General features: G+C 40.4%; 1 protein-coding gene across 6 annotated transcripts in view; it reads left to right on the forward strand.

Moving 5' to 3' along the window:
- The window catches only part of Eml4 (EMAP like 4), a 119023-nt gene that overhangs the window by 51854 nt on the left and 54267 nt on the right, over window positions 1–12902 (forward strand). For all 6 annotated transcript variants that reach the window (XM_075955612.1, XM_075955613.1, XM_075955608.1 and 3 more), the window contains exon 2: window positions 10330–10512. In XM_075955612.1, coding sequence (XP_075811727.1) covers window positions 10330–10512 — 183 coding nt within the window. The remainder of the gene's footprint in view (window positions 1–10329; window positions 10513–12902) is intronic.

The raw sequence follows: 12902 nt of genomic DNA on the forward strand, positions 1-12902 counted from the left end.
TACATTTTAAAGTTAATGAAGAGTGGTGATTCTTTATACTTCAATCAAGTAGGTTTCATTTTAAACAAAAGCAAAAGGAAAAAGGAAATATGACTTGCCACTTTGCATGCACATTGTTTATTTTTATTTCCTACAAGAAAAAATGCTCACTTTGGCACTTCTGACCTGTTATTTATAGAAGCTGTATTGTGTTGCAGTTTCAGAAGGAGAAATCTAGGGTTGGGGTTTGAAGGAGCAGTTGAAGGTGATAAAAGTAACGCATCAGTACAGCCACACCAACCTGTCTGGTCCTGTGTGTACCCTTCTACAGCGCTGTCGCTTTGTAAATGAGTAAGAACTGCTAGCGGAGAGAGCAGCTTTTGTGTGTGCAACAGAGAAGTGCTTTGCAGCAGGCCGTCTAGACCAAGAGGACTCCCTCAGAGTGCCAAACATGTCGCCAGGTTTCCAGCTGGAGCTTGCTTGGGGTGTCTGGGAAGAGCGGGAGACAGGCAGAAGCGCGAAGAGCGGAGACAGCTGCCTGGTCCCCTTCAGTGCACAGTCACTGTATGCAGCCGAGACCTGCCTGTCCAGATGGGAGCCGGTCGAGACCCTGGTCTTCTCTCACTCTTAAGTACACGTGGCAGTAATGTCATAAGTGTTTGCCTAAGTGCTCTGAGTGCTTAACAGTGACATGTGTGGGGAGGGCAGAGGGGTTCTGCACCACATGATTTTCTCCAGTGAAACATGGTTCGACATGTAATACGTATTGTTGTTGAGAAGAGATTAAAGCACCAGCTTTTACTGGACAGTAATTTAATAGTGCCTCCTAAATAATCAGATTGTGTACCTCATTCTTCAGTGAAGTCCTACCAGAACCCTCCAGAAACAGATTGTCTGCACATCTGTTTCACGTTTTGTATTGAGTTGATGCTAGAAGAATATGCAATTTTTTTGAACTAGGCATCATTCTTGGCTTACAGAAGTAAATTTTTTTTCACTTTCTTAAAAACATTTCTTGTCTAGATGACTTTTAGCTTTCAAAGAAAAAAGTCTTAAAGCAGAGAACAGGTGTGTCTTAGTTGGTTTTCTATTGCTGTGGAGAGAGAGGCATCATGACCAAGGCGACTCTTGTGAAAGAAAGCATTTGCTTAGCGGCTTGCTCACAGTTTCAGAGACTTTGTCCCCTTTGGTCATGGTGGGAGCATGGTGGCAGGCAGGCAGGTGCTGGAGGAGCAGCTGAGCGCTACATCCTGATTGGTAGGTGGAGGAAGTTGGGGGAGGGGAGACCTAGTATGGACTTTTGAAACCTCAAAACACACCCCCAGTGATACAAACGCTTTCTCCATCAAGGCCAAACCTCCTGGTCCTTTCAAAAAACGTCATTCCTGTGACTAAACATCCAATATGCGAACCTTCCAGGCCATCCTGTTCAAACCATCGCAAATATTTCTGTTGTTATTCCACTTCCTGAGTCTGAAAGGAGTCTTGCTTTCCTATCATTGTATTGCTGAACAGAGGTGATTAACATTACTGTGTACTACCAATTTAAGGTATCCAAGGTTTTTTTTTTTTTAAAATATATTGTTTAGTTAAAATTCTTTTGAGAGAAGAAGTTTACTTTGGGAATAGGATATTGTGATAAATAGGAAATATTAATTCCTACATGAATATGACTCCAGTTGTGCATTTGTGCTTTTATGCATACATTTTTACAGTTATTTCCTAGAATTAATCGTAACTGTTGCAAAATACATAGTGGCATTGACTTCTTGATACAGAATTGCATCATTTCCAACTTTATGCCATATTGATTCCAGTTTTCATGTTTGTGTAGCTTGAAGGACGTCAAGTTCAAGTGTCCCGGCGTCCTCTCTGCTATGGTGGAGGACTTCAGGTTCAAGTGTCCCGGTGTCCTCTCTGCTATGGTGGAGGACGTCAAGTTCAAGTGTCCCGGCGTCCTCTCTGCTATGGTGGAGGACTTCAGGTTCAAGTGTCCCGGTGTCCTCTCTGCTATGGTGGAGGACGTCAAGTTCAAGTGTCCCGGCGTCCTCTCTGCTATGGTGGAGGACTTCAGGTTCAGGTGTCCCGGCGTCCTCTCTGCTATGGTGGAGGACTTCAGGTTCAGGTGTCCCGGCGTCCTCTCTGCTATGGTGGAGGACTTGAGGTTCAAGTGTCCCGGCGTCCTCTCTGCTATGGTGGAGGACTTGAGGTTCAAGTGTCCCGGCGTCCTCTCTGCTATGGTGGAGGACTTGAGGTTCAGGTGTCCCGGCGTCCTCTCTGCTGTGATGGAGGACTTCAGGTTCGGTGTCACGGCATCCTCTGTTACCTGGTATCTTGGGCTCTGAAGATCCCCTTACTCTGCTTTCTTGCTTGGAAGTTGAGTCCTTTCCTCTTGTTGTTACCCACATCAAGGGGAAGCAGTAGGTGGAAGGAAGAGGCGAGGCTTTCCTGCTCCCAGCACTGCTGACTGCCGCCCTGTGGTAGAGACCCATCCTGCAGCATCTCATCCCTCCCAAGACTTTTGGCCAGAGAGAACGGGTTTTGTCTGGAGAGTCTTGTTTTAAATATAGTTCTGGGGTTTGGGTTACCCTGCAGTAAAAGGTGTGCAGTAGAGTGGTTGTGGGGATTCATTGCCCATAAGGGTAATTCTTCAGAGTTTGATTTCCCTTTTCAGTTCACCTACTAATATTATTCTTCTGAGATCTTAAGTAATTGTTTTGTCATTAAGAATAAAGATGCAGCAGGGAGCTGGAGAGATGGCTTGGTGATTCAGAGTAGTGACTGTTTCTCCTGAGTTCAGTTCCCAGCGCCTACAAGGTGGCTCACAGCATCTGTAACTCCAGTTCCAGATGCCCTTTTCTGGCTTCCAAGAGCACCAGACACATATGTGGTAGGTACACAGACATAAATGTAGATAAAACACTTATACGTGTAAAATAAAATTTTTAAAAAATTTCAGAGGAGATGAGACAGCTCTATTTGGCCAGGCTATCTGATTCTCATGTTATTATATAGTAGAAGATGTGTGGCGCCCACAGTTAGTTGGTCCTGTAGAATGTATCTGCCACATCCCTCCTCTAAAGCTACATCTCTAGGTTCAACATTCTTATGGATCGCACTCCAGCTCTGCATCTTACCAGATGCACAGTAGTAGGCAGCTGCTTCTCACTGCTTCAGTGTACTTATTGTAAGTAGGGATACCGAGCCTGTTTCATTGGGTCATTGGTTGACATAAGTCATGTCTCACAGTGCCTAGCATGGAGTAGACACCAGCCAATGTTACCTTTTTCCTTTATTCTTTTCTAGTTTTAGAACTTATGTCCTTCTTAACATAGTTTGTGTGTATATGTGTAGTCATGTACATATAGTTAGGCATATATGTATTAGTGAATCTATAAACGTGCACACAGAATTTTTAATATAATACACCATCATGTCAGAAACTATTTTCTTTTCACTTATACAATACAAAGGCTTGTTTATCCAATATCCAGTAATGTAGGATATTATATCAGAATCAGGTATTGTTACAGGTACACATAATTATTCCTAGCTGCAAAATGATACACAGAAACACACACACACACAAAAAGATTAGGGCTGGACTTGATGGTACACACCTTTAATCCTAAAGATCGAGGAGGCAGAGACTGCAGAATTTCTGTGAGTTTGAGGCCAGCCTGTTCTACATAATGAAACTCTGTACTCTCCCCAAAGAAAGATTAGAAATTATTGAATTAGGTGTGTGTGTGGGGGGGGGGGAGATCTTCTAAGACACCTTTTTATCACAGGTTTCAGCATAATAGTTAATTTTTTAAATTAGTAAATGGAATTTTTCATATGTATACCATATGTTTTCTGGTCACTCTCCCTATCAGTTAATATCTAAATGGAAATTATGATCATTAGTTGCAATCGTGACCCTACTAATATGAAAACAAATGACAATGTTCCATTTTCAAAGGATTGACATAAAGTAATTAAAATTCTGGAGATACTCTCATACAATACTGGGTTGCTAGCTTGGGTATTTAGAACACAGTGTATATATTTCTGCACAGGTGACACATTTCATCATGGTTCAGGAAACAAGTTGGTGATTCATTGTAGTAGAACAAAATAAATATAGCTAGCATTAGATGTTCACTAGTTAAGTAGGCATTGTTTACATTTCCTAATAAACAAGACTGTGTGTGTGTGTGTGTGTGTGTGTGTGTGTGTGTGTGTGTGTGTGTACACACCCCAGGAAGCAGACTGACAGGTGAGGTTATTTGTTGATATCTCTACCAACCTCTTTCATTTTCCCGCTGGTTTAAGAACTCATGAGAATTTTCTTTTCAGTTCTACGTTTTAACCTTGAAGACTAGAAACTATTTTGAAGGGAGAAAGCACAAAACAAAGGACTATGATGGTGTACAGAAAAGAAACCAATGTATTCGAACTAACAAAAGGGAGTGTTAGAAGAATCCAAAAGTGTATTTGCTGAACAGATGCATTCCTAAAAAGTTTATTGTGAATGAGATTGTGTTATATTGGGAAAAGGAAGTTTTCAAACTACAGAGAGAACATGACATTAGAGGAAGGAGCTCATCTTACTGCTGTAAACCATGCAACACTTACCTGGCTTCTCAGTTCCTTATCTACAAATGCTGGGGATCACTGACTTTAAGAAAGTTTCTTTCCAACATTAGTAATCTATTGCAAGTTTAACTTCACAGTATTTTATTGTATATGTCTCTATACTTTTGGATCACTGTGTTAGAGGAGAACTTATCTTAAGTTGGCACCAGGCAATGCAAAGTTAAACAAAGTAAGTATACATCATAATACACTTCTGTTGTGTTGCTTTTTGCTAGTGTCAAATATACAAAACCATAACGAAAAAGCTTTGCTTTTCCAACTTCGTGTGTGTGTGTGTGTGTGTGTGTGTGTGTGTGTAGTTTTGGTGGTGGTGGTGTTAGTACATATTGTTTTGCAGTTTGCTTATTTCACTTAAATTGTCTTGCAGATCTTCCAGTTTTTTTTCCCCCTATATATTTTCCTTATTGGTGGTTGCATGGGTGCTCATGAATTTTAGGTCATTTCCAGTTTCATGTTATTATTAAGCAAGGCAGTCAAGAGCATCCATCACTTAACAAACCCTTCTCATTATTCATCTGATCTTCCCAAGCCTTATGTTAGTACTAATTAGCATGATGAAATTACTTGTGAGGAAACTGCTTACAGAGCTGATAAGTAAACATATTTACACAGTCAGTTTAACACCAGATTTCATGCACTGCTGTGCCACATCTTTTATTGGATCCTGCTCCTGAAAGTGTTGAGATTTCAGAGTGTGTGTGTGTGTGTGTTTACTTTTGTGAGTGGGGTACATCCTTGTCTTCCACTTTACTTGAAACAGGGTCTCTTGTTTGCCACTGTATAAGCCAGGCTATCTGGTCCTCACAAATTTTTGGGGGGTCTCTTGTCTCCATCTTGCATCTTCCCATAGGAGTGTTGGGTTATATCTGTGTGTGTCGCTGTATTTGGCATTTAGCTTAGTTCTGAAGGTCTAACGTCAGATCTCCAGTATTGTACTCACGTGCTTTATCCGCTAAGTTACCTCCCTGGCCCAAAGGGTTGAGATTTCAAACAAGAATTTATGTAGAGCTGAGAACGATTGTGCAGGCTCACTTCAGCCCTCATTCCCGTCTGCCTTAGCAAGAGTGCCTTTAATTGTTCATCCGGACTAGAGGACTGGGGGGAAAGGGGTTGGTTCATTAATAACTCCGCAGAAAGACCAGCAGTTTGTTTAAAACAAAGATGCTGTTTACTTCATTCAGTAGTTTTAAACTCGTCTAGCTTTGTAAAAGGATCTATTTATTTGGTTTCCATGTGATTATTATTAGAATGGAGTGTGAAATAAAGGGCATTTAATTTGGGAGTTGGGCTTATGTTTTAATTCTCAGATATCAAGAGTAGCTTGGTGTCCTTGGGCAAGCTAGTTAATATCTTGAGTTTTTCCTTCACTTTAATACAGACAGCACAAGAAAAGGAATGCAGTAGTTAGTATGGAAAGTACAGTACAAAAATAGGGTATTGTTAGTTGTTACCTTGGTGCTTATTTGCCTTTGAAAAATTGTCCTTGTGTTTGTCATAGGACTTGTCCAGTTTGGTAAGATCTGAACAGGCAGAATTACATTTATGTGACTATCCAACATTCACAAAGTTAAAACAAACAAACAAAAAACCTTATCCATTAAAAGAAAAAAATGGATGTATGAAAGACAAGTGATTTTTGAACCAAAAGTACTGATGTGGTATGAACCCAGATGGGTTTATATGTTGGCATGGAGTTTGATAAAGCTCACTAGGCTCTGCTTGCCTTCCCACAGGCACCAAACAGATTATGTTTATGACTTAAGCTTACAGCTTAGCCTTCATAATTTGAAAAGAGTTTAGAAGGTAATAGCCATATAGTTTACTGACTTAATTACAGTGTTTGGCTTACAAGCAGTGGCTTGCAAAAACTAGATTTATTAGGCCACATAATTAACTGGCAGAAATACAAGACCGACTGCTAAATTGGTTGTCCACTCCTTAAGAATTCAAAACTGGGACTCAAAGTAGTCAGGAGTTGCTTTACTACTGACAATCTTAAGAAAATTCTCGGAGTGTTAATGAGCCAAGAGAAAACGCATGTGTATACTGCTCTCTCTAAAAAAAAATCTGCATTGTCTTTCTGGGCTGAAATCACCATTTCTGTAGTGTTCAGTGGAAATTAAACCATATGAAATTGCTAGCAGTCAGTTTTACACTGACTTAGAAAACCATCTCATGCAGTTCAGCCTACTAATGTAGAAGAATGACGTACCAGAGCTCACAAGGCCTGAAAACTCAGAGTTCCATAAGGGAGAAGAGCTGCTGTCTGTCTGTGCGGTTGCCCTCCCGCCCCCAGGAGGAGAATAAGCACTCAAGGCAGGAGAAATAGTGACTGAGCTCACACATTGCCAACAGCGTGGGCCATCCAGATGACAAAGGAAAGGGCAGTATAAAGATGTTTGGAGCCAGGGAGGCTCTGTAGCACAAGGATGAGGGCCTGAGGTTGGATCCCGAGAATCCACATGAAGGTCAGGCACAGTGGTGCACGTATGTAAACCCAGTGCTGGAGGCAGGGAGCTAAGCAATGCCGGGTCAGTCGGTGAGCTCAGGGTGCAGTTGAGAAACAGAAATTAAGGTGCAGCATGGTAGAGAAAGATACTTCATATGAACTTCTGGCCTCTACATACCTCAGGGGCATGGAAAAACAACTGCACCCACACACATGTGCACACAGCACAACGTGTGTGTATGTGTCTGTGTGTGTGTGTGTGTGTGTGTGTGTGTGTGTGTGTGTGTGTGTGTGTGTAAATTAGACACATACACATATAAGTAAAATTTTATGGTGCCCGTGGTCCTGTAAATTCTTTTATGAGAACCCTAATGAAACTCACTTGTCTACACACACACACACACACACACACACACACACACACACACACACAAATACTGAAAGAGCCAAAAGGAAGAGGATCTGCAGGGGGTGGAAGGGTAAGAGGGCAGTGGGGGTACAAATGTGATTGAAATACACTCTCTACCTTATGAAAATGTCATAATGAAACCCATTATTATGCATGGTTAATATGTTAATAAAAACTTTAAAAATATATAAGAATATAAGATGAGAGAATGAGTTGTTCTTACTAGCCATTGTTGATCCCTCTCATTTTGACAGATGTGCCAAGTTTTTACCCTTTGTACTTTGTGTGCCTTATACTGTCCTCCTTTAAAGATAAATAATTAAGGTTCAAAGAGCTACAATCATAAAATAATGTAATAAGATAATGTACTTAATTCGTATAGAACCAGAACTTCAAGACCAAGTTTAAGACAGACCCAGCTTTTCTTTCAACATTGTCACCTCTCCAATTGTTACTGAAATCCCACTAAAGGCAGAAGGGAGCACATCTGCCCCCTGGAAGGTCGGTTGGCATTGCTGTCTCAGGGTGGATGTCTTCTGTCATCTGTTTCATAGGTTTGGTTTAAAAATGCTGAGGGGATTGTGTCAGTGTGTTAACTCAGACTTGGAATTAACTGTTTAAGGAAATCCCTGCATATTGTTTCAGCTTGAGGAAAGTGGCTCATTCTACCTTAGTGTCTATATGACCCACCTGGTTTAAATTGTCCTCTGATCTAAGAAGTAGGCCAAGGGCGTCTATTAAGTCAGTATTTCTCCCCAGCATTTTTCGGCTTATAGAGAATTAGCCAATAGCATTTGATCTTTCTATACAGCTGTATACTTCTTTAAATTAATTTGTTTTACATCTTGACCGCAGTTTCCCCTCCCACCTCTCCTCCCCCACTTTGTGTTTGTGGGTAGGTCACCACCCAATCCACTCTTCCTCTTTTTCTGTTCAGGAAAGGGTAAGTCCTATGGATATCGTAAGACTAAACACCTTCCTATGACTGGGCAAAGTTACCCAGTATGGGAATAGGGTCCCAAAAGCTAGCAAAAGAGTCAGAGACAGCCCCTGTTCCCACTGTTAGGAATCCCACAGGAGGTCCAAGCTTCACAACTGTAATGTGCAGAGTGCCTGGGTCAGTCCCATACAGACTCCCTGGCTGTCAGTTATCTCTGTGATCCCCTATGAGCCCAGGTTAGTTGATTCTGTATCTTTTCTTGTATCTTTAACCCCTCTGGCTCCTACAATCTTTTCTCCGCCTCTTCTGCAGGATTCCCCTAGCTCCTCCTAATGTTAAGCTGTGGGTCTTCATTTGTTTCCATTAGATGCTGGATGAAGCCTTTCTGATGACAGTTGGGCTAGGCAGCAATCTATGAGTATAACATTGTTAGTTATCATTACATTGACATTTTCCCCTCTAGTCATGTTTGGTTTAATCCTAAGTCTCTGGGTCATCCAACCTGTGTGTCTTAGTGCTCCCAATAGTCTCAGGGGAGGGCTTACTCTCCTGGCCTGAGTTTTAGGTTAGACCAGTCATTGTTTGGCCACTCCTTCAATCTCTAGGCTACCCTTACCCAGCACATCCCATAGGTCGTACATCTTGCTCCACTTGAAGTCTTGCTTAATGACAGGAGATGACCAATTGAGGCTATGTATCCGCTATTACTAGGAGTCTTAGCTGGCCTCTTCCTTGTAGATTCCTGGGAGATTCCCTTGCGCCAGGTTTTTACCTGACCCTGAAATGCTCCCCTTTCCAGTAGTCTCTTCTAGTACTCTCCCATCCCCTATCGGTCCCCACAACCTGATCTCTCGTGTTCTGTCCCCATCTGCCCACAACTGTATGTTTTTATTCTAATTAACTCAGCAAATAGTGCAATCAAGAATTAAGTAGCTTAGGAAGCATTTAATAATGTTGTTATAGTTAAAACTTACTTGAAATAGTCTTTGTTGTTATATACCTAACATGTTAGGTAGGAGCTTTATAGAAACATCATCTTTTATTTTTCTTTATTGGTTTTAATTTGTTTTTATTACTATTATTCCTACTGCTTTGTTTATTTTTATTTTTATATTTATTTGTGGCAGATGTGTTCATGTGCTGCAGTATGTGTGTGGAAGTCAGGAAATTTGTGGAAGTTGGTTTTTCCCTTCTACTATGTGGGTCCCAGTGATCAAACCCAGACCGGCAGCCTCTTTACCTGCTGCATCATCCTGTTGGCCCACCGCTTTGTTTCTGATAGTCTTTTGCAATAGAGCCCAGGCTTGATTGGAATTTGAGCCAATCCTCTTGCCTTGAGAGTGCAGAGATGGCCAGGTACGTGCCACCACACCTAGCCATTCCTCTTTTTAAAAGACATTGGACTGCTGGAAGAAAGGAGAGCAGCAGGAAGTCTTTAAGTTACATTCATGACAGTGTTGCTTTTTATTGGTGTTGGAGGAGTGGGAGAGTAAAGACAAGGGAAGGGGGCTTTCTGTTCAGTGCTGGAGCATGCATCCAATGGTTTGCCGGCTGCTTTCCTAAAGAAGTAGGGTCATGATGTCATTAAAAGGGGGAGCTTGGATAGTTTACTCTTTTGAAAACTGTTGCTATCTCTCCAAAGTGTTGTATATAGGAACATTTAGTAAGAAAACTGAGGTGGTATCACCATGGCTGGAGGTGGGGGATCAGCCACGGGGAAATTCCATCGTTCTAATAATTTGAAGAATATCTTTGTAGAAGTTGCTCTTGTAAACATGCCAAAATTATTGTTTTTGTTTTGTTTTGTCTTAAAAAACATAAACCTGATTTGGTTTAGTTTTCTCACCAGAAGGGAATTTTTTCTTGAGTAGTTGACTTTTAAAATGGTCAGTATTTTCTTTTCTTTTTTAGATGATAGCATTTCTGCTGCAAGTACTTCTGATGTTCAAGATCGCCTCTCAGCTCTTGAGTCACGAGTTCAACAACAGGAAGATGAAATCACTGTACTCAAGGCAGCTTTGGCTGATGTTTTGAGACGTCTTGCAATCTCAGAAGATCATGTAGCCTCAGTGAAAAAGTCTGTGCCAAATAAAGGTAATTAAGTGTGTTGTTCATAAGAGTCTTGTGTCTTCTGCCCTTTTCTTTTGAAAATTGAAACTTGAAATACAATACTATTTGCCTGGGAATTACTTGTGATTATAGTAGGTTTCTTTATTTCCCAAATTCTGAAAGTTTACTCTTTACTGTTTCAGTTGGGAACTTTGTGTAATACTTCACTTATAGACTTTTTCACCATAATATTTCTAACTATGTAATAAATTTGTTGAGCAAGGACTGAATCTTTGTGCCTCTCATCCTAAATATAGCTAGGCATTCGATCTACCTATTACAGAAACATGATTAAAACAGTTGTAAATTATTTAACTTCATCCCAAGCCTTCTGTGGTCAATATTTAAAATATTGTCAACCTCAATACAATAGGAATTTTAACATCCAAATATTCAGCAGAAAAGACCCCATTGCTCTCCTTTAAATCAGATGTAGCTTTTTGTTCTTCAAACACCAAGAATTTTTAATTCTTTCAAATTAACCAAGCACTTGAAATACTTCCTGGTGGAGCTTATAGAGACAAGACCAACATGGTCACTGTCCTCAGCAATGTTTGGAAAAGGGAGATTTGCACTGACTGCTCTATCCGGATTGCAGTGAGTTGGAACTAGAAGACAACACGGAGAGAAGTACTTTGTTGCCCTAGATGCTCACTAGACAGATGCACACAATGCAGTTAGCCAGGATTCCAAGAAAGACTGTGAAGCCAGTGTTCGAAGGCTGAATGTGAGATGTATGTGGCGGTGTATGCGTGGGCATGTGTAGATTGCTGAAGTACAGGTGAGGTGTGCTTGCTGCTGTTAGCCAACAAGATTTTGGGACTCAGCTTACAGGTGAAAGTTGGTGTGATAGTGCTATAAAACAAGAAAGCCCAGCACAACATCAGTGATGCAAGTTGCCAGCTGCAGCAGAAAGAACAATTAAAATAGATTAAGAAGTAACACTTGGAGTTTGATGTATAAGGATATTAGAAAACCCTACAAAAGCATTCTCAATGTGATAGTAGAATTGAAAATCTAGTATTTTGAGATATGTAATTGGAGTGTTCTGAATGAGGAAAATTGTATAATTAAGAGCAGTGGCTTAAAACAAATTGTCTGAAGGGAAAAGATGATGGTGGCTATAAAAGGATGCTAAATTGAAGGCCAGTTTTAATATTATTCATTGATTTATGGTTCTAAGAATGTAACTGAAAGTCCCATGTGTCCTAGGCAATTACTACACCACTGAAATATATATATTATAAATACGTAAATAAATAGGTATCTATTTCAGTAACATAGTGATATATAATATATATATATATATTGTCTGATTGCATACTTTTTATGTTTTAAGATGTTTTACAAATGTGTTGAGAACTGAGAGAGCAAAGAGGAAGATAGTATTGGTGCTGGTAATAAGAATTGGTAAAGCAAGGTTTCTCTGAGTTTGTGAAGAATACTCTTAGGGCAGGGGAGAAACGGTAAGTCTTACATAGAAAATGACTACTATTTCTAGAGGTGGAGAAACGCAACTCCGTGAAGAGTGCCTGCCTGCCTGCACTGGGTTCCTCCCAATACCACTAAAAAACTAAGACACAACTCATAGTCGGCGATACAATAGAAGAGTTAAAACCCAGCAGAGTTTTTACTACACACACGCACTCAGGAGTTGTCAGAGCTGTATTGTTTGTTTATTCTATGTGTCAGAGGACAATTGGACAGAAATCAGTTCTCTCTTTCCACCCTGTGGGTTTCTGGAATAAAACTCAGATCATCAGTTTTGGCAGCAAGCATCCTTGATCACTCAATATCAGTCTTACGTTCATTCTCTTTGACAGTAAAGCAGTTGTGTTTGTATGTTTTTTCACTTTGTTTTGAGAATGAGACTCCCTGTGTAGCTTAGGTTGACCTCAAGCTCAAGGTGCCATTTTCTTCACTGTCATGTGCTGGGATCGTGGGCACACACCACTGTATCTGTCCTTTAAGATAGGTTTCAGATGGATAAGAGAGAAAAACTGGGCTGATTAGAATGGAAGATCATAGACATGAAAGCAATGTTAAGTGACCTGGGGAGATGTAAGTTAAAGTTTTGGAGGGAGTTATGGGGCAACAATAACAACATTGTTTATTTTTATTATTCTTCATTTTGGACCTAAATGTAGATAGTGGAGATTTAGAAAAGTGGGAAAATTGTTCTTTATTATTAGTGGTAATTGGATACATGCATCAATGACAAGAGATAAGGAACTTTAAAGTTTAGCACATTGCTTGGCAGGAACACTTTGGATAATGTTGTGTGGTTCTTTTATAAATTTTTCTTTCATTGTATATTTTTTTGAGAATCGGCCTTGAATATTGCCACAGTCAAGACAGTAACATTGTTTGCTTAA

The sequence above is a fragment of the Microtus pennsylvanicus genome, chromosome 21, assembly GCF_037038515.1.
Source record: "Microtus pennsylvanicus isolate mMicPen1 chromosome 21, mMicPen1.hap1, whole genome shotgun sequence".
Lineage (NCBI taxonomy): Eukaryota > Metazoa > Chordata > Mammalia > Rodentia > Cricetidae > Microtus > Microtus pennsylvanicus.